This window comes from Natator depressus, chromosome 5, assembly GCF_965152275.1.
Source record: "Natator depressus isolate rNatDep1 chromosome 5, rNatDep2.hap1, whole genome shotgun sequence".
Classification (NCBI taxonomy): Eukaryota; Metazoa; Chordata; order Testudines; family Cheloniidae; genus Natator; species Natator depressus.
Window position 1 is genome coordinate 70438681 of NC_134238.1, and position 27005 is coordinate 70465685.

The following is a 27005-nucleotide window of genomic DNA, read 5'->3' on the forward strand; positions in this document are numbered from 1 at the left end:
CATTAATGCCGGTGCAGAGGATAGAGTTAATCAGAGCGGTCCTCAACTTGACCTGCACCAGGGTGTTCCTGCCATGGGACAGGTTCCACACGCTGACGAACCTCATCTCGGAAGTCTCCGTGATCCCTCTGACTACAGCCAGGGTTTATCTGTGCCTGCTAAGCCACATGGTGGCATGCACTTATGTGATCCACCATACCCGGCTCTGGATGTGGCCCCTGCAACAATGGCTGGGAATGATCTATTCCCAGTTCCGAGACCCTCTGGAAAAGATCGCTACCATTCCGGGCGATAGTTACCTCGCTGCAATGGTGGACCAATCACGAGACTGTCGTGGAGGGGTTCCATTCGACAACCCCCATCACTCAATCGAGTTGGTGTCGGACACCTAAGACCTCCAGACAAGGGGGATGTGGTCCCCGGAGGAGGCGAAGTAGCACATAAATGGCAAAGAGCTCCGAGCAGTCCGGCTGGCGTGCGGTGTCTTCCTGCCCCAACTGTTGGGTAAGGTGGTACGGGTCCTGATGGACAACACAGGCTCGATGTTCTATATCAACAGGCAAGGGGGAGCACGCCCATTGGCTCTCTGTCAAGAGGCCCTCCATCTATAGGACTTCTGCATCAGCCACAAAATCTACCTGGAAGCTTGTCACCTTCCTGGCATCAAGAATACACTGGCGGACCAGCTCAGCAGGGACTTCTTCTCTCACCACGAGTGGTCACTCCATCCAGAGGTAGCCTGCATGATCTTCCAAAGGTGAGGAACTTCCCAAGTGGACTTGTTCGCCACCAGACAGAACAGGAAATGCCACCAGTTCTGTTCTCAGCAAAGTCTGAGCAAAGGCCCCTCTCTGATGCCTTTCTCCTGTTGTGGTCAGGAAGCCTGATGTACACATTCCGTCCAATTCCACTCATCAGCAGAGTCCTGGCAAAGATCAAGAGAGACAAAGTGCAGGTTGTCGTGATCGCCCCGGCGTGGCCTCGCCAGTGTTGGTTCGGCACGCTCATGAGCTTGTCAGCGCCCCCTCCCTGGCCCCTACCCAACCGACCAGACCTGCTGTCACAGGACCACGGTTCGCTCCTACACTCCAACCTCAAGTCGCTCCACCTCCTGGTGTGGATGCGTGTGGCTCAACCCGGAGGAGAGGACCTGTTCGGAAGGAGTCCAATAGGTCCTTCTGGGAAGTAGAAAGCCCTCAACTAGACTGACTTACCTGGCCAAGTGGACGAGGTTTTCCCGCTGGGCATCCAAGCATGGCATCTCTCCCTCGTGTTCTTCTATACAGGCTGTTCTGGACTACCTGCTCCATTTGAGGAACCAGGGCCTGGCACACACTTCCATTAGAAGGCATCTTGTGGCCATCTCTGCTTTTCACTTGCCTATCCAAGGACAGGCAGTGTTTTCCCATGACATTACAATCAGATTCTTGAGAGAGCTCAAGAGATTCTTCCCACAGGTATGGGCTCCTGTCCCACAGTGGGACCTTAACTTGGTCCTCTCTAGGCTCACCGGCCCGCCCTTCGAGCTGCTGGGTTCCTGCTTCTTTTCCCACCTGTCATGGAAGGTCACGTTCCTGGTGGTGGTGATGTCGGCGAGACAGGTCTCTGAAATTCAAGCCTTGACCTCAGAACTACTGTACACAGTCTTCTGCAAAGACAAAGTTCAGCTGTGGCCCCACCCAGCCTTCCTTCTGAAGGTGGTATCCACCTTCTGTATGAACCAGGACATCATCTTCCTCCTGGTGTTCTGTCCCAAACCACTCAAGACAGTAAAGAGAGGCAACTTTATGCTCTGGATGTCTGAAGGGCCTTGGCTTTTTACTTAGAACATACCAAGCCCTTCTGTAAATCAACTTGGCTCTTCATCGCTACAGCAAACAGGAAGAAGGGCCTTCCGGTGTCCACCCAGAGGATTTCCAGTTGGATCACCTCATGCATAAGGAGCTGTTACGACCTGGCGGAGGTTCCACCGCCACCAATTGTCAGAGCCCACTCGAGAGCTCAAGAGTCTTTGGCAGCCTTCCTGGCGCACATCCCTATCCAGGACATCTGTAGAGCCACAATGTGGTCCTCTGTTTACACGTTTACCACTCATTACCCCATCACTCAGCAGGCCAGGGATGATGCTGAGTTCAGCAGAGCCATGTTGCAATCTACACATCCATTAACTCCTACCCACCTTCAAGGGTACTGCTTTGGAGTCACCTAATATGGAATGGACATGAGTAAGCATTTGAAGAAGAAAAGACAGTTATCTTTTCCATAACTGGTATTCTTTGAGATGTATTGCTCATGTCCATTCCACAGCCCGCCCTCCTTCCCCACTGTCGGAGTGCCTGGCAAGAAGGAACTGAGGGTGGGGGGAGCTGGCAGCGCCCCTTATACTGTGTCATGCGGGCGCCACTCCAGAGGGCACCAGAGCCAGTCTCCTACGGATACCGCTAAGGGAAACAGTTCCGGCACCGGTGCATGTGGCGAGCACACACACCTAATATGGAATGGATATGAGCAATGCATCTTGAAGAACACCAGTTATGGAAAAGGTAACTATCTTTTTCCTCCAGGTGGCTGTGTTGGCAAAGGCATAAATCCATTCTGGGAATTAAAAGGCTCTGTCCCATGCAAGTGTGGAATATCTTAAAGGTAATGTTTCTCTTGAAAAATAATAGCCAAGATTGTTAAAAACAGGTGCTTAAAGTTAGGTTCCTAAATCCATATTTAGGCATCTAAATAAGATGCCTAATTTTCCATAAGCACTGAGCAGCTTCAGCTCCCACTGAAATCAAGTACTGAATTGGTTTGTTTAATGATAGAAAATTTTAGAATTGTTCTACAGCTAGGACAATTTTTGTAACACTTCAAAGTCTCTCCTTCATTGTCATTTATTTTTAAAAGCACTACTTGAGACCAGTTCAATCAAAGTTTCTCTAATATATTTTACTTTGGGAATTTTAAATAAGTAGTTGTATGTTCATTCAAAACACTTCTGCCTTTAGGAGTCTGATATCTGTACATAGTTTTTGCTGCCATAGCAAAACAATACACCTTCATTTTTTGTATATATATTTGAAATTACAAGTCATACCATTTAAAAGCTTTTCTGTTTTTCATAACGTGATTCTTATGAGTCATCTTAATTCTGCTTTAGAAGTCTCAAGATCTCTTCTTTTCTGTATTTGACAATGTGACACTACGTTGTTATATCCAGTTCCTAACAATATTAAGCAATATTTATAGTATATTTATACTATAATCTATTTTACTATATGTGAAGTAATAGGAATTTTATTAGTAGTGAAAGAATAATTCCTGGGGGGGCAAAAACCTTGTGCGCTAATAAAATGTTTCCATCATGTTTTAGGAATACTATCAACTTGATTATTTTTTTTAAAAATAACAGGCTTTTAATATTGCAGTTTCTCTGTTGTGCTCTTTAAACAGCATGTCAGCTCCTGTGTCAATATCCGAATCTCTTTGGCCGGAAAGAAACATGACTGCACAAAAATATACAGCAAACTTTAAAAAAAAAAAAAAGGGGGGGGGGGATTGCAGGGCATGTAACATGTTTATTATAATGTTTTTGTTACTTTAAACTACAATGGGTATGAAAGTTTCTGACAGGAGTGTGACTTTTTTTTTTCAAGCTGACAGTGTTCGTGTAACACTTTCTATAGATCGGCAGATAAGAAGATTGGTATTAGGCACAGAGCAAAGACTGCTTTGAAAAGTGAAGTCACACAATGAAAGAAAAGGCTTCTTAAAAATGAGAGAATATAAATAGGGACTTTATTTACTTTTTCAGATATCTGAGGGCAGAATCTGCTGCAGTGGAAATGCAGACCCTTGCACTCAGATCTTGATGTAAAGAAAGTGAGAGAGTTTCAAATATTTTATTTTAAAATGTATGTTTGATTTGGGAAATGGCATTTAAAAATTACTACATGTAGTTTTCCATCCTTCTCCACAGTGTGCTAATCACAGAGGAAAAACTTTAAGAAAACAACTTTTTTTTTTTATATAGCACCTAAGAGAAGTCATTTCACCTCTGCCTCAGTTTTGGCATCTGTAATATGGGGATAATGATATATACTTTTTGAGATATACTGATGAAAAGCAATATTTAAGACATAGGTATTTTTGTTCTTAAAACTATCCCACTTTATTACCACGAAATAATGAAAGTCTGTATACCTAAAACTTGGGAAGAATATGCTGTTTAACATTTACTGCTTTTAAGACACTTTTTTTCCTTCAAATAAGCCAACTGAAGCATTTTCCATAAAATATCCCTTATTAATGGCTGGGCTGGTAGTGCTGCTTATTATTAAGGTTACCTAAGGTTACTATTATTAAGGTTACTTTCCATTACAAGGCCCTGTCTTCAGTAGCTTGTAACTTTGCCAAACTTTAACTGTTCGGGCTGAAATTTTCCATGTTAGGTATCTGCCTCAGATTGAATCTTTCTGGAAAAACTTCAGCCGGAATGGTTCAGCTGTTTGAGACTGATATTAGAGAAAAATAGCTTGCTTTGCCCATTAAAAAACAAACAACACTTGCAACCTCTTTTATGAAAAGTTCTAGCAGCCCCATGCTTTGGAGCAGGGACTTGAAATTTGACAGATGGTGGCCTTTGTGTCAGGATAATCTTTTGCCATCCCTGTGAAAATGTCAAAATTTGGACAGGTAATATACCTCTGAAAAATTGCAGTTGGCACAAGCTCAATAAGGATTTCTAAGATTTTAGCAGTTAAATTCCCCAAAGATTCAGTCAACGCTAGTCAAGTTCCAGCTGGGGATGAGGAGATTTTCCCTGCAATTGAAAGTCTGGGCTGCTGTGGGCCACACCAGGTGCAGCCACCTAAATTGAGAGAAGGGAGTCTGCCTGTGTTGTCAGTGACCCCCTACTAGCTACCAGCAGAGGGAAGGAGGAAGCTGGGTGATTTGAATGCAGAAAGGACAAGTGCTGGGCCTTTGGGGGACAGAGGAAGCAGGTTGGGATAAAGAGCCTAGAGATGGAAACTTGGACTGAAGGCTTGCAGGGAGGGAAAGGGAAATTGGGACTGGGAGTTGATATGCAGGAGGCGAGACTACAACTGACTGGGCAAGGAGACTGAAAACTAGTTGGGGTAGGAGGGAGAGGGACAGAAGACAAATCTGACAAAGAACTGGGGTACAGGAGGGACTGGCTGGGGAAAGAGACTGGCATAGGATCTGGGGTGGAGGAAACAAACTGAGATTGGATGAGCAGTCTCAGTAGGGGAATTTAGACAGGCAACATGGGCTGGGGGAGGAGGAAGACAGACTGGATGAGGAGCACTGAGGGAATTAGGACTGAATTAAGCAAAGAGACTGGAGATAAGGCTTTTTTTGGAGGGGAACTGGAAATGGGTGGGCAAGGAGACTGGGATGGAGATGGGAATGAGAAACCTGAAGAGTGGAGACTGATGAGGTGCGAGTGCGACTAGGATTAGGGGTGAGGAAGAGAAGGGAGAGGGATAGACTGGAGGAGATGGGGCTGACCAGTGCTTAATTTCTAAAGAAAGAAGGGCAGCGTGACTTTGTACATATGATGTGTGCAAGGTCACACCTTACATGCCACTGACAGAAGAGGTGTTGAGGCAGAACCCTGGCACAAATTAACCACTGGGGCTGAAAATGTCAAGATTCAGGAAAAGGGCACAGTAGTCTGCCCCCTAGGAAGCCCTCCCCTCCACAGCCTGCAATGGAACCTGAGATTCCTCAGTCTCAGCATTCCTCTGCTGTTAGCAAATAACTATGAAAGACATTTGCAAAATACCCCATCTTCCTTTAGTGCTGGTCCACATAAAAGATGCCTATCTACTATTAGTCAGTTAGCCCCTTTGCTCAAGTGGTAGTCTAAGGTTCCAACCCTGCTGGTGACCCATGTGGGTGTCAGTATGATGCCACATGATGGAACTTTTAAAGACCTAGTAAATGCTTGCACAAAACTGTTAAACAGATGGTCCATCCTGTGCACTGAATAAGTTAGGGGTCCTTAGACAGAATAGTATATGATAATTACTGTATCATAATTAGGGCTGTCAATCGCAACTTACTCAAGCGATTAACTCAGAAAAATTAATCGCACTGTTAAACAATAGAATACAAATTGAAATGTATTACATATTTTTGTTGTTTTCTACATTTTCAAATATATTGATTTCAATTACAACACAGCATACAAAGTGTACAGTGCTCACTTTATATTTTTATTACAAATATTTCCACTGTAAAAAACAAAAGAAATGGTATTTTTCAGTTCACCTAATACAAGTACTGTAGTGCAATCTCTTTATCATGAAAGTTGAACTTACAAATGTAGAATTTTATGTTCAAAAAAATAACTGCATTCAAAACAATGTAAAACTTTAGAGCCTGTAAGTCCACTCAACCCTACTTCATCCAGTTGCTCAAACTAGTTTGGTTAAAATTTTGCAGGAGATAATGCTGCCCGCTTGTTGTTTACAATGTCACCTGAAAGTGAGAACAGGCATTCGCATGGCACTTTTGTAGCCAGTGCAAACGTTCATATGCCCCTTCATTCTTTGGCCACCATTCCAGAGGACATACTTCCATGCTGATGATGCTCATTTTAAAAAATAATGCGTTAATTACATTTGTGACTGAACTCCTTGGGGGAGAATTGTCTCCTGTTCTGTTTTTACCTGCATTCTGCCATATATTTCATGTCATAGCAGTCTTGGATAATGACCCAGCACACGTTCGTTTTAAGAACACTTTCACAGCAGATTTGACAAAATGCAAAGAAGGTACCAGTGTGAGATTTCTGAAAATAGCTACAGCACTTGATCCAAGGTTTAAGAATCTGAAGTGCTGTCCAAAATTTGAGAGGGACTAGGTGTGGAGGAGCATGCTTTCAGAAGTCTTAAAAGAGCAATGCTCGGATACAGAAACTACAGAACCCAAACCACCAAAAAAGAATATCAACCTTCTGCTGGGCGCATCTGACTCAGATGATGAAAATGAACATGCATTGGTTTGCTCTGCTCTGGATAGTTATCAAGCAGAACCAGTCTTCAGTATGGACACGTCTTCTGGAATGGTGGTTGAAGCACGAAGGGACATATGAATCTATTTTTGTGGCACCGTCTACAACAGTACCATGTGAATGCCTGTTCTCACTTTCAGGTGGCAAGAAGTGGGCAGCATTATCTCTCTGCAAATTGGAACCAAACTTGTTTGTCTGAGTGATTGGCTGAACAAGAAGTAGGAATGTGTGGACTTGCAGGCTCTAAAATTTTACAGTGTGTTATTTTTGAATGCAGGTTTTTTTGTACATAATTCTACATTTGTGAGTTCAACTTTGATAAGGAGATTGCACTACTGTACTTGTACTAGGTGAATTGAAAAATACTATTTTTGTTTTTTACAGTGCAAATACTTGTAATAAAAATAAATATAAAGTGAACACTACACTTTGTATTCTGTGTTGTAATTGAAATCACTATATTTGAAAAATGTAGAAAGCATCCAAAAATATTGAACTAAATAGTATTCCATTATTGTTTAACAGTGTGATTAATTGCGATTAATCACTTGACAGCCCTAATCGTAATACATACCCAAAAGGGGACAAAATGAGTGCTCGACTTTGCAACCTTATGTTCTTATTGGTGGGTGGGTGTGTAATTAACTATAACTGTTAGAGTATTGACATCTGTGTGTTATATAAAAGGAGCTCTTCTGACTGTGTACTTCCTCTTTGCTCAGGGGACTGATTATCTGAGAGATAGGTGCTGCAAAGTTAAAAACCTCTGCACGCCATTTTCCCTTGAATTTGCAGAATAGTTAACTAACAGGTTGCATAAAGGTACCCACTGACAGATTGGAATGCAGACTTAAGAAACTGAGTATCAAATTGAAAAAGTTTTAAGTGGGGGTTTTGAGAACCCAGCATTTGTTACAGCTTTTATTCTAAGAATTGATATTTGTTAAGAGGGGGATAGAAATAGAAAAGGATAAGGATTTTTCATACAGCATATTTGCTTTCAATGAGTGAATTATCACAGTTTGTTAGTGTGAAAAATTTCTTTAGTGGTTACAGCATTGTTTACATTTCCTTCTTGAAGCTATTGCTATATTGTGTTTGCAGTTGCATGGAATGAGTTGGAATTGATGGAATATGTATATTGCTAGCAGAAAAGAGGGTATGATTGTTCCGATCTACCATTTGAGCACCCCTGCAATATTCCACGTCACTTGGGCCTATATGCTTCCTAAAGGCTGGCAAACCTACAGGAGAGGAAAAAGCTGTCTGAATTCCCTGTAGCTTATATCCAATGTTTCTTCTCTGCATAGCCCTTTTATTACCCAAGGCTTGAGGGTCACTAGGACGTGGAGGTCACTGAAAGTCAGAAAATCCAGGCTGGTATTGCAATACACTTGTGGATGCTCACTACCTATGGTGGGACAGTCAATTACTTTTTGTCAAGATCTAGTCACAGTCCAGACTTCAGAGAAAATAAAAAAAAAAATTGGGGCGTCTGTTCTAAAACATCTGGCAGTCTGGATTTGGCCCCTGGTCTGCTTATTGACTACCCCTGCCCTATACTATAGATGTCCAATATCAGCTGTTTAGAGGAGCAGACCTCTAACACATAGGTGCACAAACTAAGAGCTCTGACAATGAAGTATTAGGTACTTCTGCAAGCTCCTGCTAGAATGGGGGCAAGGATGAAAAGAAGTATGTATGCTGTAAAGATGCCTTGCCCTTTAACCCAGTAGTTTTCCATAGGATTGAGCAGATGGTACTTATTTAAGACATATTGAAAGGCATTATTCTGATACTGTAAGATACTGCTCTTTATTTATATCTTTCTGTTCAGTACATTACAATCTTCAGCACAGACAAATTGGCTAAGATATACTAATTTTTCAAACAGCTGCTGGGAGAAGACTTACTGAATGGCCAGTGCCCACAGGAGTTATTTGCAAGTACAGAATGGGTTGCTGCAGCAATCTTTCCCTTCCCCTTTTAAGACTACTTGACTGAACAGGTCCTGTTAATTTGCATACCTTTGAAAAAAATCTTCTCACTTACCTAAAGATTCTATATATCAAGCCCAAAAGCAATTTAAGAGAATGTTAAGTTGTTGTACAATTTGAATTTCCTATACAGCAACTTATTAGCAGTAATGCACTCAGCTTAACAAGCAGCATCAAGCCATTTAATTTGTGTGTCTACCTGCAAATCAGTTGGAACAAAGAATTGTTTTAAAAAAAAAAAAAAACTTGAGGGATGTGTTGCACTAAACATAGTGTTAACAGCTGTCTGATCAAGAGGGCTGTGTTGTAAACACAGAAAACATTTAACTATTCAGTTCTGAACCTTATTTAAGAATACTAGAATAAACTTCCCCTTACACCTATCTAAAAGGGCTTTGCTCCCCTGATTGGGGTGAAGTTTAAAAGATGGGATTCTTCAGAATAAAAATTAACTGGGTTGAGTATCAGGAAGTTTAGGTTGTGTCCCTACAAGGATGGATGGCTGACCTTGGAAAGTCTCTAACCTCTTGTTTCCCACCTCTTTAAAATAGGGACAGTATTTAAGGGCTCTATAAAGAGTCATTTGTTTACTTATATGGAACTTAGTTCTTTTCAGTTACTGAGCACCATACTTCATGGGTATTGCTGCTGTTAAACCTAAAAATTCTCAAGTGTTTTAACATCCTTCTAAAAAGGAAACTGGCAGCAATGTTAGTCACACAAGTTGACAGGCTTGTGCAGAGCTGATTTCAAGTGCATAAAACAAATTAAAATGGGTTTTTACTCCCACAAAATTCCACTAAAATGTAGCACTGAGGATGATAGTAAAGCTTTTCCTCAGACTACCTTTACACTGCAATTCTTAGCAGAAGTGAAACCTAGAGGACTACTTCTAGTTTGTTTTTTTTTAATGTTACTATTGCACTTCCATTGCTGTTTGAGCTAAGCTTATACTGTGCTGTTCACACTTTTGTTAGCTGCAGGGGTGCTGTAAGTTAGCCAGTGTTATAGCTATCCTGTGCTTAATGCTAGGGATTGGCTGATTTGACCCCTTCCTCATCAGCTAAAATAGTTTGTGGGAAATAGTAGCATGACCTGCAGTCACATTGTACCCCTCCTTTGTCCACAGTGGCCCTTGGAGATAAAGGGAAGACTTCCTGTTTGCATGGAAGACCCCAGCACTTTGAATAATTAAGTACCCTTCACCCACCCCTTGAGCTCTTCTACCTAGAACCTTTGCTCTGAGGCATCCCTAAAAGTAGGGCAAGAAACTCAGTTTGAACTGAAAGTTCCAACAGCCCTTCCATTAAAATTCTAGAGGACAGAGGAGGCAGGGAATGCCACAACAGCACCCAACAGTTATTTAAGGGTAGGTCACAGTTAGTGAGGAGATCTGCCTGTGGCACTGCTCCACCTGCTCAGTTTCAAAGTTACCTTTATCATCTGTTGTTCTATGCATTAGGCCAGCTTGTAGCAAAAAGTGGTCATAAAGCAAGGGGGAGTTTTACCAGCCAAATATACACAATATATACTTGTCTGCAAGCTATGCTATTTCAAGTTCTCCATTCAGCATGCAAACCTGGCCTTTTGGGGGGAAATATACCTAAGTCACCCACATTCCTTACTAGCAATGGGTCCTCACTACCTCCCATTTTATTTAAATTCCTTTCAATTACAGATTATACTCTAAGGTGTACTTGATACTTCATTAGTCTAGCTTTGATGTAAAAACCTTTTTGCAGATATAACCCTGAAGCTGCTATATTACATTTTTGAATTGTTTCATGCATTGAGAGATCCCAGATGGATTAACCCTTGCTGTCTCATTCTCAAGTTGGAGAATTCAAAGTGTTTTTGTGGGAAACTAGAAACCTCCACAGCTTTTATTTGCTTCTCTACATTAACTGGAATGCATTTTCCTTAAGGTACATGGGCTGGGCCACAATTATAAATATGGAAAAGTTATTTATATTTTAAAAATGCTGTAAAGCCAGCAAGCTCTCAGGAAACATCACTAGGCATAACGACAAGGAAGAGAACATGATGTAAAACTACAGAATTGTTGTCTACAGTGTGAATATATCTCACAATTCAAATAAAATAGCAATGGTAACAGTAGATGCAAGCACAGATTGTAAAGGGGAAAAGTGTTTTGACTTGTATTTTTAAGGCTTTGGTCACATTTGTGCTTCTCTGGTTCTGTCCAGTTAAGTAACCTAGATGTTTTACTTCTGCCCCGTAAGAGGTTTTTTGATGCCCATGCATTTCATGGGCTCTGATTTGGTGGGTAATGGGGAAGACCCACATCTCCTTATGTAGCCAGAGCAGACAACACCTTTTGCATATGCAGAAAAAGCTCAGGACGAAGGGGTTGATGGGAACAAGATAAGAGGCAAGCCCCATGATTACAGTGTAAATTGTAACTGACTTCAGGAGATATTTCTATAAATCATTGCAGTAGATCTGATTTTTTTTTTTTTTTTTTTTTTTTTTTACAGTTGCTTTCTGCTTCTGAGTGTAATTTTATTTGTAAGGCACTCCATTCCTGAACTGTTTCACATGCCAATTACATTTAACAAACAAGTCAGGGGTTATGCTTTAGTCAGTTTGTACCAGGAGTTCAGTGCATCCATTTCTGGCAAATAACTTCACACCAGTATAACCCGGGTCATTTGCACTAACGTGCTCTTTTCTATGTTTAAGAACTACCCATTTAATATTGAACACACACACACACTTTGTACTGAATACTGCAGGTTACAAGTGGTACATGCAACAATATAGAATCTCCATGACCAAGTGCATAGTGCGGTTGGCTTCACTCGTGCGGAATAGCTGTATTAAGCCACTTCCCTTTGATAAATTATTTCCTGTATATGCAAATACATGTGCATGAAAATCCAAGTAGAACGCATTACTTTTGCATACAAAAATGATACGTTACAGGAAGAACCAGTCAAATGTTAACTGTAAATACAGAGAATGCATGCACAAAGAAAAACTGTGACATGCAGAGCCTGGGGGATATAGATATAATTTTATTTAAGTTTGTGTTCATGGCAGGATGAGACACTATTGAAAGGTCTTTCCCCTGTATGGAGATGAATAAGAAGTTTTCAATAAACTTTAGATACTGCCCATTGCACTGCATTTAAATAGAAATGCTTACTTCCTATACAGACAACATAAAAGTAAGCAAACTTACAACACATTCCTTTAATATATCAAAAATGTTTCCAAGGCAACATTATTAAAATTATTATACCACAGTCCTCAGTAACATCGAGCTGTATAAAGGAGGTGGGGGGGGGGCAACTTTCTTCATCCTGCTAACAGTTTAAATGCCCTTCTTCTCATCACCCAGTAAGTTCACTGTAGCTTTCTTGGCTGGAGGAAGGGAGAAAACAAAGTGTTAAATTTCTATTCTGCTACGAATTAGAGGCCTGTGTAATCACTACTGGCTGCAGTTGAGAGACAAATCTACATTTTACCTCCAAATGCTGAGGGAAAACCAGCCATTTTAAAATAGGCAAATAAAATTGACAATAGGAGTGGATCAAAGCTGTGAAGTTTTGTAGAAACAGATTCTGTGAAAATTACAGCAAACCAACCATAGATTGATAGCACCACAGTAAAGATCACAGACCAACTTAAGAAAAGAGCACTATTTAATATGGGCTATACCAGGTCTAGCTGTAGTACCTGAAGATCTGTATATGTTGAAAGTTTCACTATAACATATCCAGAGCATGAAGCAGCCCATCAGTCAGAGTGGGCTGTAATAACATACTGATTTAGCAGGTATATGCAAACCTTAGTGGCTGAGGGTGTTTAAGGGGGGAAAGAGAAGGAAAAGAGAACAGGGCAAGACTCAAGGAAGAGGAACACGAAAAAGACAGGAATAGAGAATACAGGCAATAACTAGGAGAACAAGAATAGTTGAAAAGAAATAAGTTATTGTGCTTTAAACCTTATCTACCAAAACAGATGTTTGTCTCAGTAAAGGTCATGCATCAGAAATGTAGGAAAAATAGGAAAATGAGTCATTTACATTCAGGGAGGAAAATAGAAGTAAGACAGAGAACAACAGGGAAATCAAAGAAAACTCCTAAAAAATTATGAAAGGTTCTTTCTCCCTTCAGATTCAGATTCAAACACTCCAGAAAGTTCAGCTACATCTCCTTCCTTCATCCATATTTTACATGAGGCATTTACAGTGCAAGTTTCCTGCCTGGTTTCCTTGGGAGCTAAATAAGTGCAGAACACCCTCCAGCCTTCTTCCCCCCATGCGAGGCCCTCTGAACCATTTTAGCATGCTGCTTGAGCTCCAGCAATTGTACATCTAGGAGTCACTATGGAGATTTCACTTTTCTCCCGAGACATAAATCACTGTTTGTTTTTTTTGTTTGGTGTTTTTCATTTTGTTGTTTTTTAAAGAAAAAGTTGAATTGAGACATTTTGGTTTCTGGGAGGGGAAAAATACAAACACTTAATAGGTAGTAATGTTTCACCTCGTGTTGAATTCCAAGTAATATTAACAATTTGCCATATAAAACATTTGACACTTATTCCACAGCACCAAACTCAAAGTACTTCAGTGACCCAGAATGCACTAGAATAGTTGTATGGATTGCCTTGTGTGATGTGCTGAATAGATTCTCTGACTAGTACCACCACTTTATGGACATGCTAAGCTGTTGTAGGAACAAGCAAAATAACTGGACCATTTCACGCAAGCAGTGTCCTTCAAGAGATTTGTTGTTTAATGTAGATACACACTAAAGAAGTGGTACTTGCTGCATCTATGCCCTCTACAATCGTCTCTCTCCTTTACTTTGCTCCAAAGGGAATTTCTGCACAAAAACCAAGACAACACACATCCCACCAGATATCTGCAAAAGCAGCATCTTTTAAGACCAAAAAATGATCATTTTAAGGGCATCAGCCCTGAAATCATAAAGGTAAATTCCCACTCCTTGAGGTAAGTTTACATTCTTGGTCTCACCTTCTTTAGTAATGACATCTGCAGTCTCTGCAGCTTTGTCTTTCAGATCCTTCACAACACTGTCCAATTGAGCCTCGTGCTTCAAGAAGAAAGGGCGGATAATTCGGTGGTAGAGAAACTCTGCTCCATTGGAAGGGCTTGGAGCCATGCACCATAGCAGAAAGCCACACTGCACAGAAAAAACAAAATCAATATTGGCGTTGAGAGAGGAAGGATGAGATTCAGAAGATCTGGGTTCTCTCCCTTACTCTGCCACAGACTCAGTGACTTGCCAAGGTCACTTTTGCCTTTTCTACACACAAGCTGTACTGGTTTAATTAAACCTATATAGTAAAGTGACATGCACAAACCCCCCTCAGTTATACAGATATCGCTTATTTTCATATGAGAAGGGGAGAAATAAGCTATACCTGTTTAAGGCTTGTTTATACCAGTAAAACTGCATCCATAGTAGGGGACTGTACTGTAGAACTGGGTCAGGGGTATGGTTTTGTTGTTTCAATCCAGTATTAATCTCTGTGCCTCAATTCCCTGGCTGTAACATAAGGATAATACCTCACAAGAATGTTGGGAGGATAGATCTTTTAGCATATGAGAGGCTTATGTACTACTGGAATTGGCAGTATACACATTTCTATGGCAACCATCCCAGTACAGATACCAAAAAGAACATTTAAGTTGCAAAGTCAAAATCAGAATTAGTCAAAGTCAGCACCTATGCAACCTAAATTAAGACTTTTGGTACATATATAGCAAAAGGTGGGCAAACTACAGCCCGCGGGACCGTCCTGCCCGGCCCTTGAGCTCCCGACTGGGGAGGCTGGTCCCCGGTCCCTCCCCTGCTATCCCCTCTCCCCGACAGCCTCAGCACGCCACGCCACCAGCATGGGAGGGGGCTGCACTGCGGGAGCAGGGAAGAGCAGCAAGGGAGGCTCACCTGCAGCCTCAAGGGAGCAGGCGGGAGCGCGGTGAATGCATGCGGAGGACTCAGGAGGAGCACTGGGCGGCCGCAGCCACCGGCTGGAGAGAAGTGGCGCTTTGAAGGAGAAACCGTCGCTTCTCTCCGGCTGCGCAGCTGCCCCTGCTCCTCCTGAGTCCTCCGCCCATGTCTGCAGGGCCGCATTCTGAAAGGGGCTTTAGAGGGGGGGTTGGATAGGGGGTGGGGTCCCGGGGGGTCCCAGGAGGGGGCGGTCAAGGGACAAGGAGTGGGGGGGGTTGTATGGGTCGGGGGTTCTGAGGGATCAAAAGGTTTTTTCAAATCAAATCAAAATCAAAAGGTTTTTTCTCCTCCTGCTGATAACAGCCCACCTTAATTGATTGTTTACTCCTTGTTCAGTATGTGGCATAGGTCTGCCTTACAGTGCTTCTCCAATGTTAATTATCTTCACAGCACCTGTGTGCGGTGAGTGGAGTGGTGGTTATCCCCATTTTCCAGATGGAGAACCGAGATGCAGAGAGGTTTCAGAGTGGTAGTCATGTTAGTCTGTATCAGCAGATTTAATTGATTTAAGGTGGGCTATTAGCAGCAGGAGAAAAAAAAACTTTTGATAATAGCCCACCTTAATTGATTTGTCTCATTAGAGTTGGTATGGCAACTCCCATCTTTTCATGTTCTCTGTATTATCTCTCTCTCTCTTCCTACTGTATTTTCCACTCCATGCATCTGATGAAGTGGGTTGTAGCCCACAAAAGCTTATGCCCAAATAAATTTCTTAGTCTCTAAGGTGCCACAAGGACTTCTTGTTGTTTTTGCTGATACAGACTAACATGCCTACCACTCAAACCTATCTGCATCTCAGTTCTCCATCTGGAAAATGGGGATAACCGCCACTCCACTCACCGCACAGAGGTGCTTCGAAGATAATTAACATTGGAGAAGTACTGTAAGGCAGACCTATGCCACATATTGAACAAGGAGAAAACAAAATATTGAATAGGTGCTCATTTAAGTGAACCCCATTCATCTTATACTCTGAATGAGGTAAGGGGTGGGGGGATGACACAGTATTTTAAGACTGTATAATAACCCAGCACACAAATAGGCTGAAATAAGGTTGCACCTTAATCCTGGTATTTCTTAATTTTTTAAGTGCTTGATTTTGCAACCTGAATGTTCTTTTAGTGTAGATTTTTGGTGCAATTTCCTAAGTGGCTTTCATAGATATGCTCACAGCAGAGGAATGAGGACACTCAGGAATTCAATTCCAGGTTCTGAAAGGGAGTGTTCTCCAGTGATCAGATCCTTCTTGCCCATTCTTTTCCCTCTCTAAAAGTTTGGCCCCTTTTGCCCAGTACCCTCTAATGGTCCCTGTTCACTTCTGCTTTGCCACCCCAGCTTCTCCTCCCACTCCTATCCTACTGGCTCAATCAGCACCTCTTGTCTAGACTCCCTTCACAGTCTCCCTGTCCAATTTCCTTTCCAAGCCAGTCCCAGTCTCCGTTTCACCCTGAACTCCCAGTCAGTTTCTCTCTTCCCTCCCCCACTGGTCTCAGTGTCAAGCTCCTCGTTCCAATCTATTCCACTTCCACGTCTGACTTTTTGGCCCCTATGCATTTGAGTCAGGCAGCTTACTTCTCCGTGCTGTCTGGGAGCCAGCAGGGGGCATAGAGAACTCAGTTCTAGGGCCTCTCTCTAGCTGAGAGCAGGTGTCACAGGGGAAGTCCTGCTTCACCCCTCCAGCCATTGGCTGGAGCATGCTCAGCCATGCAGGGGTGGGGAAACGGCGTATATTCAATCAGGTCCCATGTAGGGGATGGAGAATGTTAAGTGAACAAAGAATTTTTGAAGATTTTAGAGGCTAAACTCTCATATCTACTAATTGTACACGAACTGCAATTTTTCACAGGCTTGTAACTTGTCTTATTTTCCACTAGGATTTTACAACAAGATAGTTAACTTGATGTATAAAAAAACCAAAACCCAACTTTTCTGAAATGAATAAAAAGTCCTAACATTGCATTAATTAACTGGACCCTTGCGAGAAAGAAGCATGGCCCTCTCAAGAGAGGGACAATAGTTTCCTTCTGAATCTTTAGCCAGGATCAACTGAACAGTTCAGTTAAGGGCTTTGAGTAGAATCTTGGCTTTAACATAAGCTGTTTCCTGGGAGAGAATATCAAACCATGTATCGTATTGTAATCATACAATTTTAACAGCAAGTCAGTATTGCAAAAACTTTGATGGACTAAACGAACACTTAGAATTCAGCATTCTTTGCAAACAGTTGTGACAAAAATAGCAAAGTGCAGAGACGTGGGGAGAGAGAAGCAAGAGAGAAAAGCAGCCCACCCAAAAAGTACATAAGAGTCAATTGCTCAGTTAAAAAGCTACTCAGTTACCTGGAGCTTCCTCCACCCAGAAGTGTATTTTAAAAAATAGCCTATTGAAATGAACACAAACAATGTAATGTTTGAAAGTCTGGTAATATCACATCTTTGCTGGCAAAGACAGCCTGAAGCAGGTTAGGCAAGTTGTAGTTTGGAGTTAAAGTGTAGCTGATTATTTACAGCCTGCTGAAAGCGTTCATGGTGCTGCAAACATAGTTTAGTGACAAAGTACTGTAACTCCAACTCTGCTCTTTCAGAAAGACAAGGACACGTTAAAGGACATCTGAAGCCCATATGATCCAAATCTATATCTTCACCCCCTGATTCTCACACCCCCACCACCCATACACAGGATTTATATTTTTTATTGTGGTCTTCGGAGTTACTTCTGCTAATCCCATGGAGTGGGGGCAAATGCCTTAGGTCCCTTCACTGCATGGGCACATACAGTCATATTGTCTGAGCCTAGCTAAAAAATTTGGCTAGGGACTCAACTTCCCTATGCTGTACTCCTCCTCCCTGCAACTCTTGTCATTCTCTTCATTCTCCCCCTCACCTTGAGAGTTCACACTCTTTGTGCCAAAGTGACAATTTATATGCTAATCAGTTTAAAAGTTAACTATGACCCAGTACTGGGGAATCTTACTGCCATCTACTTCTTTAGTGGATTCTACATTAGATATATTGAGAGATTCTTATTTTAAGGGGAAAAGGGTGAACCAACAAACCTTCAGCATGTAGTAGAAAGGGAACCAAGACAGAAAGATATCAGAGAAGAATTCTGCTATGCTGAAGATGCCATACACAACCCAGTAGGTCAGCCACTGTGTGTCATCATCTTTGTTGGGGCTTTCGATAGCCTTGATTCTGAAAAGGAAAGCATAACAGGTGAGCAGTTCAGTTATGCCACCTCATTTACAAAATACAAGGGATTTGTCCCAAATCTGTTATGATATAGTGGAGAGACCGATCACTTTGATTTGCCTGTGCATATGTACGTGGGAGGATGGGCTGAAACATTCCTTTCATACAGAGGACTTGCCCCAGATCTTTGTACACTAAAACCTTTCTATATATGAAAGAAGCCGAGAAACTCAAATATATTTTTAGGTCTCCTACTTCTGACTTTGATGATAAAACATACGTACATACATAGACATCAAAACACAAACAAATGATTTGTGGCCTTCCATTCCAGTAGATGGTTAAGAAAAGGTGAGGTAATGTTAGCAGGAATAATGTGGAGAGTCCACCACTGAACCAAAGGCGTTCCACCTTAATGAACCACATGGTCTTTCTGTTCACATGCTAAGGTAATAAAAATGTTCCAGTTCCCTGTAGACAACAAGATAGAGCTCACAGAAAGTTCATTTGCTGTTACATTCTTGCTGGTCACTAAAGAAAGTTACTCACAGGTTCCATAAGAAATAGCACAGAGACTGTCCCCCTCAAATCATTGGAATGCACATAGTGCTTCTGCATACTATTACAGTCTAAACAGCAGAAATGAAATGCAGATCTGTGCAAGCCACTGATGTGATTGTACTACAGCACCCTAGATGAAAGCCGACTGTATTCTAGACTAACAGCTTTTAAAATGCAATGATTATCTTAGCGCACAATGATTCTGCATGAGCAAGAACCCAAATTTCATACAAGCAGAGGCAAAAACATGAAACTATGTGGCTGACCTGTGTCAACCTGCATGTCATATCAAAACACCATTTACCTGTGCAATGCAATATAAAAAAAATTAAACAAACAAGCTCTCGTTAGAAAACTAGTGTGGATTCAAGAAAGTCTTACCAGAGCCTGAATTTTAAGTGAACAAACTTACTCCGTAGCTCACGAAAGCTTATGCTCAAATAAATTGGTTAGTCTCTAAGGTGCCACCAGTACTCCTTTTCTTTTTGCGAATACAGACTAACACGGCTGTTACTCTGAATCTTGTTATTTTGTGGGCCAGAAGAAAGGTGGTAGGTAGCCTTTATTTTAAATTGGATCTGAGCATGTACCTAAGTGTTACGCCAAAATGGACAGTCTCTACATAAAAGAATAAATGGACACAAATCAGACGTCAAGAATTATAACATTCAAAAACCAGTCGGAGAACACTTCAATCTCTTTGGGCACTCGATTACAACCTAAAAGTGACAGTTCTTCAACAAAAAAAACTTCAAAAACAGACTCCAACGAGAGACTTCTGAATTGGAATTAATTTGCAAACTGGATACAATTAACTTAGGCTTGAATAAAGACAGGGAGTGGATGTGTCATTACACAAAGTAAAACTATTTCCCCTTGTTTATTTCCCCTTCTACTGTCCTTGTAAACTGCTGGAAATGGCCCACCTTGATTATCACTACAAAAGGTCCCCTCCCCTCCCCTCCATCTCCTGCTGTTAATAGCTCACCTTTCCTGATCACTCTTGTTACAGTCTGTATGGTAACACCCATTGTTTCATGTTCTCTGTGTATATAAAATCTCCCCACTACATTTTCCACTGTATGCATCCGATGAAGTGAGCTGTAGCTCATGAAAGTTTATGCTCTAATAAATTTGTTAATCTCTAAGGTGCCACAAGTACTCCTTTTCTTTTTTCTTTTCTTTTTTTTTTTTTTTTTTTTTTTTTGAAGAAAGAGCAGAGATCTAGGAATCCTATAAGTCCTAGAGAACGCCAGTGAAATGTTACCACTTTGGATAAATTTGAGGGAAATTCCAAGGATTGAGTAGTAGTTAGATGACCCAGGTTAACAGATGTACAATTTATTTGTGAATGTGGCAGTACTGGAAAGAATGTTCTTTTGGGTAATTCTATAGTAATAGGATAAAGCGTACTTACCCAATTCGGTTGGTAATTTTCTTGTATATATTATTCCTTTAATATTGTTTGTTGAGTCTGAGGGGAGACCATCAGTTGCACAAGATTTTTTTTGAAAGTCTGTAATAATGCTTATTGAGCCCTGTAATTCATAGCTACTGACAGTTCTGCCTGTGAATACCACCTCTGTTTTATGAAATGCTAGACTCCTTATAGTGCTTCAGATCCTGGTTCTACAGGTTAAAAAAACCCTTGTCACACTATTGATTTTATGTTTTAGAATAAACACTGGAAAAAAAACTCCCCGGTTGACTTAGCTCTCTTTGACCAAATTATCTTGAAGCACAGTATGACACAAATATATTGATTTAACTTATTCGTTATCTGGACAGGGTAAACATCCTCAAATTTATCTGAGATCCCACAGCAGGATATTAACAGAACCTGCCATGACCCATCCAGCACAGTTAACCTGTGGTGCTCAAGCCACTTTGCTGGCACAGCAACTGGAAGAACAGGCTTTTCAAAGAGTGCTGTTAAGGACTGCATTTCCAGTCCACTGCTGCTCCCGCTAACACAGCACTAGTATTACACCACTGGCTGGGTGGGATTTTGGAGCAGTGAAAGACAGGAGAGGAGGGAGAAAAGAACTGCATTGATGGTCTAATAGCAAAGCCTTCCCCATGTTTAATGCCAATAGGGACCTAAATTCCATGGCAAAGTTTTTGCTTCACTCTAATGGCACAGACTGCACATGCCTCAATAGTTGCATTTATATTAAAAATGGACATTTGGGATTGTGGGCAAACACAGCCGGATACTTGTGCTAAAGCGATCAGCTTTTAAATAGTTAACAATTTTGAGGCATGGTTCAGGCTCTCCAGACTCAGGAAGAGACCACTGCATTTGCTGAGATTCTGCTCACATTTCCAAGGCTGTCTTCACAAACATGGAGACTATTATGTTTTGTTGATTTGTTTGTTTAAATGAATTCTACAATTTCGCAGTAAGGGGCAGTTCCAGGATATCACGGAATACATAGGGCTCTATTTGTGTTAGCCAATATTAGCTGGGATAGATAATCCGTGCCCTTTCTCTGTGAGCCAATAGGGACTAAGAGCTCTGTTGAAACAAAGCGCTGTGAAAGGAGGAAGTGCTCTAGTCTTTGGTAATTTGCTGTGGCCAGCTGAAGGAGCTGCAATTTCCCTAATCAACTCAGAGAGCTGCATCTGTGTGGGCCCTGGGGAAGAAAGGAGCACAGAAAGATCAAGGGATAGAAGAGAACAAAAGTGTGAAATCCAAGAAGTGAGGGAGACAGCCCCCCCAACCCTAAAAGGAAGTGAATAATAGCTGACAGAGAAGGTGTTATATTTGGATTAGCTCTTCTCTATTTTGGCCCAATAGCAAGAGTTAAATAGAGGGGCTGCAGAGTGCCATTTAAAGTGGGGGAGGGCACACAGAGGAAGGGGGAAGAACGAGTCTGCCCCGCACTCACCCCACAGTGGCTCCTGTCCCACAGGGCTGGGCTGGCCTGGCTCACTGCTCTAGCCAGTTGTCTTTCAACACAGCATGCAAACGGGGCGCTCCCCAAACAATACCTTGACCCCTCCCTGACTCAGCCCAAGCTCCAGGGCCTGAAAGTGTTGAGGCCCCCCAGCTTTGCGGCCTATGGTTAAACATTTGTTTTTGGTAGTGCCCATGATGTGTTAGGTGCTTCACAAACAATCAAGATGAAGCAGTCCTTGCTCCAAGGAGCTCACTATCTCAGTAAAGCAGTCAATTGCTTCTTGAGTGCCAGCCTGCGCATTGTTGCCAACACTTGTGATTTTATCAGGAGTCTTGAGATACCTGGGGCATTTTTTAAACCCCAGATCTTGGAATCATGCAATTATGTGAGAAATTTGGGCTTTTATTTTTTTTTTGGGGGGGGGGGGGGCTGAGGTAAATTTCTAGCCCTGCTGGTTTCAAAGAAGAGCATGAAAACATGAACCTTACAGGCTCAAAAACTATATGGAAAATAAAACATATCCAAAGTTGATTTTTTTTTAAATCGTGTTTTTTAAGCCAGCCTCAATGCTTGAATGCTTGAAGATGGGAGTACTGAGAAACTAAGTCTCCCGCAAACCGTACTACAAATTTAAGAATCCCTGCACCATTTGAAAGTGGTGCTGGTGGGAGAGAATATCTGCCACCACTCCACCCTTGCCAAGCAAAACCAAAAGCAAGCACTTGTCCCTAAGAACTGATGTTTCCTTTGGAGCCTGTGTTGTACTTTGCAAGTTATGAATATAAAATGGGGCTGATATTTACCTACCTCTTTGTATTGCTTAGAAGCATACAGATAAACCCCACAATTATGAAGAAGAGGGATACTTGGATTTATAAAACAAGACAATCTTTTATGGTTATGTGCAATAAAAAGGAGGTGTTTGTTACACCAAACAGATAATTGTGTATCTACACTGTGCAGTTAACCTGGGCTCTTATCCAAGTTTTAACCTTAACCCCCCCCCCCCCACACACACACACAGTTCAAGAAAGTAACCTCTGACATAGCTCTGGAAGTGATTTAAGCCCAAGGCTAGCTTATTTTGCTGAGGGTGTGGGTTAGAGCCCAGGCTTTGCTTTAACTTGAGCTAGAACTCACCCACTTTTCAGGGAGGATGCAAGCAAAAGTCACTCTAGTGCTGAATGTCCTTCCCACAATTTCTCCCTGAAGGACAGACAACTTTTCCCTCAATTGAAAACTGAATGGGTGGAAAAAAAATCTTAGGATTTTTCTCAGCACCAGGAACCATGGGATATGCCCCCAGATACACATTGGCAAGTGCAGATACAGTAAGCACATAATAATGCAGGTAAGAGGTTTTGCTGTGGGGATGCACCCAACATCCCTCTGGGTCAACCTGGATGTCCAGAATCAGATGCCAGTCACCAGGTTAACTGTGCAGGGTAGACATAGCCTTAATACTGTCTATTAATCAACTGATGTAAAACATTAAATTCACAGATGGAGTTGCGTATGCTGCAAGAACCAGAAGGTAACCCCGTTCTGAAGTGGTCTTATCTAGATGCTATGTGATAAGTCCACTGGGGAGGAGGAAAAAAGATATAATCTGCAATCATTTTAAAAAGATATCTGTCACCCCAGCTAAAGTATCATGCGACACGTCAGCTCAGAGTAAGTACAAATTACATACGTCTGCAATGTGTATATATAATACTATTCCATATTAGTTTATTGGTGCGAGGGAAATGGGTCAAGTGCATCATCTCTGCTGATTTCAGTTTACAGCTGCAGGTTGGGAAGGCTCAGAGGGGCAAATATTTGGAGTTGTACCCTGCCCCATAGGCAAACTCTTCCTCTCTCCATCTGCCAAGACAAATGCCAGTGTAGACCCATTACTGACACATGATTTTCCACCCTTTTTAATTACTCTCGACTATTTTATGAGAAAGCTACAGAAAATGCTTTACATTCAACATCAACAAGCACAATATAGTTATTCAAAAACCTGAAGACAAAAATCTTAGCCATTGATAAGCCTGGCAATTTGTTACACTGATATAAAATACCGCTTGTTTAACTAAAAAAAATTCACAAGTCCTCTTAATAAATATACATATATGACTAAAAATATGTAATCAAGTGAAGAGGAAACAAGATAGATAATGTATTTAAAAAAAAATTAGCTTGTTTAAAATTAAATCAAACATCATGGGAGACACCTAGGGATGAAAGCAAAGGCCATAATGAAGTGCCAGCCATTTGAATAAGTAACACAGGGTGACAAGAATACATAACTTATTTACTCCTTATGTTACACAAGCTCTGCATCAGTTCTAAGTCTTCAGCTTCAGTACCCTGGTCCCTAAATATGTCAAGAGACTGTTTTTTTCTATTCATGACCCATCAAAACAGCTGTATTCATACACAATGGAGTTGACAATGCCAAGAATGAAATTTGCAGGATTCTCTCTGTCGCTCTCTCAGGGCCATAGAATACATTTTCACTAAAATTAAAGTCAACATGAATCCTACCAGTTCTAGAGTGAAGTGTAAGACCCACTGTCTTGGTTACTAGGCTAGCTGCACCACTGTCCCTTTGAGGTCTCCACCAAGTATATCCCGCACAGGTGACAGGCCTTGGACCTTTACCGCTCCTGGGGTGGAATTCCTCAGCTTTCCCACTCAGACCAGGACCTGGGTTATAGCCCCTTATGTATCGATCATGATTATTTCAGCAGGTCCAACAGTGTTTGGCACCCGCAAGCCCTTTGTCTCCAGGAGCCTGTGGCAGCACATTTGTGGTGACATGAATAGCTTCCTCAAAACAAAGCATAATTTATTCAAGCAAGGGGTAAAATAAAAAGAGGCCTACTCGCATAGTCTTAGTTACACCATGGTAAATTCCCTCAACCCAGCTAACTCCATCTGTGGCAGGGAGAAACAGCCTGTACTGTAATAGGTTTCAGAGTAGCAGCCGTGTTAGTCTGTATTCGCAGAAAGAAAAGGAGGACTTGTGGCACCTTAGAGACTAACAAATTTATTTGAGCATAAGCTTTCGTGAGAAGTGAGCTGTAGCTCATGAAAGCTTATGCTCAAATAAATTTGTTAGTCTCTAAGGTGCCACAAGTCCTCCCCCTCTTTTTGTACTGTAATAGTTTGCTTTCTCTGGACATCTAGTCCAGTCCAGCCAGTCTCTCAGCTCATACAACACTCCCTCCCTTTTCTAGGGTCTTGATTCAAAAGCTCACTTTTTTATCTCAGGCTTTAGCATTTGGAAAAGTAAACTATTCTCACCTAGATGTAGCCAGCCAAGTAGTTTCTTCTCCCATTTGATGACCCAGTGGTTATCTTAACTCCTTTGAAGCCAAGTACCTGAAGCCGTCCTGTTTTACCTTTCCTGCTCAACATGGGGCAGGAACGGGGTTAAAAACCCCTATACAGCCTCCTTTGATTTAACTATGCATTTAGTCAGGCAGCAATACAAAATTGAACATGGAAATAGAGTCGCACAATATTAATTTAAAAATACTCCATCCCAGTTCATCATATCCACCTTGATAATAGCTTTCTCACAACCACCACACTAGTGAGTTGTTTATCATGTTAGTTCCTATTAAATAACCCCCCCCACCCTCCCAACACACACATTCTCACACATGAAGAAAGGGTGGGAGAAACAGTCTTTCAAGTTGATTGTTGGTGATCAGGTAATAGGATATAACAGCACTAGATAGTGGAATTGAGGATTATTTACACTTCTACCTATCCAGCCACAGCCCCCTTATATCAAACTACCATGCCAAACTAAGATGCTTCATCCACACTTCCAGTATTGGCCACAAGCTTATATACTAGAAACAAAATCATCTATCACGTACAGCCTCACAGACTGTAACTCAGGCTGAACTCCAGTGTCAAAACATTTTTTCCATTTTACCTGAAAGGCGGAGGGACTAAAAAAAACCATTGCTTTCTGGTTTCATCCAAAAAGTATATTTATATGTATTATATTGACACTAGAGCTGGCTCATAGTTTCTGAATGAATTTGTCCAAAAAAGTCCTTTGTTTGGAAAAAATGAAAATTTTCACACCACAAAATTATTATATATGTTTGCCTTAATGTGGCTCTGACCTACAGTGAACCCCTGGGCAAAGAAAGAGGATCAGCATTAAGTTGTTTATGGAACCTTCAATACATTTCTAGCCCTTCAGTCACATGCAATTTTCCTGTTTAAAAACAACCAAACTTTAGTTAATGTGACTCTACAGAGCATTATTAAATGATGAAGTTTCAGAAATAACATGCTAACGCTAGTATTCCTGTGCAGTTTGTGAGAGCATAGGTTTGTTTTGCATCCAAAACAAGTGAAATGAAATTTTTAATCTCGTTATTAACAGCACAACAAGCAAGGGAGTCTAGATTTGCTTTATCGATTCAACCCAAACAACATACTACTAAAATGAAAGATGTGTACTGAAGAATAAATAATATGTCAAGTATGAAAATGCACATGGAACAAATGAGATGTTCACAAGTGGCTAATGCCCACATGATCTATTCACTGAGCAAATCAGGTTGTAATAGTGATGAACCAAGAACTAATAACTTTATTGCGGCTAGAGTAGTTTGGGTACTTTGATTATTTTTATAGAAATAAGTTGTTTCAGTACAATCTCCACTGTCTCTTCAATATTTATTTCTGAACATATCTTTACTGAACTTCAGCATTTATAGTATATCACATTGCAACAGGACAGTGGTCTCCAACTAACCTGAGAGAGACCTTGTCATGCACAATACAAAAGAAGCAAGAACATTTCATTTTTATCTTAAATCATGACTCAGTATAATATTCAGCACGTCATCTGCCTTAACAAGTGACAGGAATATAAATTACAGATGAAGTCAGACTGTGAGATACTGGCACTAGAGCAATTTTAGTATGCAAATTTTAAAGGTAGGTTATTTTACAAAGACATCTTTGTTGCAATGTTATTTGTATACTGAAAGAACAGGTAACATGTAATTTATGGTAGCTCTAGCATTGAGACCTACTAAACTACAATGTTCTTAGAATTGAAAAAGGAAGGAAATACCTAAAAATCACATGGTATAGCTTTATATTTTTAATTAAAACCTAAAAAATGGACTGGCTGCCAGTCCCAGTCCCACCCCAACCCAAAAGCTTCTATAATACTGATGTATGACCAAATAACAGTGCAAATCATTGTCTGGAGATTGAACTGTTCAAAAAAAAATATTATATAGACTTGAGATATAAAACAACTGTAGGGGATTTATTTAAAAACTCCT

General features: G+C 41.2%; 1 protein-coding gene across 1 annotated transcript in view; it reads right to left on the reverse strand.

Moving 5' to 3' along the window:
* Positions 1-9137: 9137 nt before the first annotated feature.
* Positions 9138-27005, reverse strand: part of REEP5 (receptor accessory protein 5) — a 28148-nt gene continuing 10280 nt past the window's right edge. Inside the window, exons 3-5 of the mRNA XM_074952964.1 lie at positions 18088-18226; positions 14033-14201; positions 9138-12414 (exon numbers count right to left, since the gene is read on the reverse strand). Coding sequence (XP_074809065.1) covers positions 12365-12414; positions 14033-14201; positions 18088-18226 — 358 coding nt within the window. The 3' untranslated portion in view covers positions 9138-12364. The remainder of the gene's footprint in view (positions 12415-14032; positions 14202-18087; positions 18227-27005) is intronic.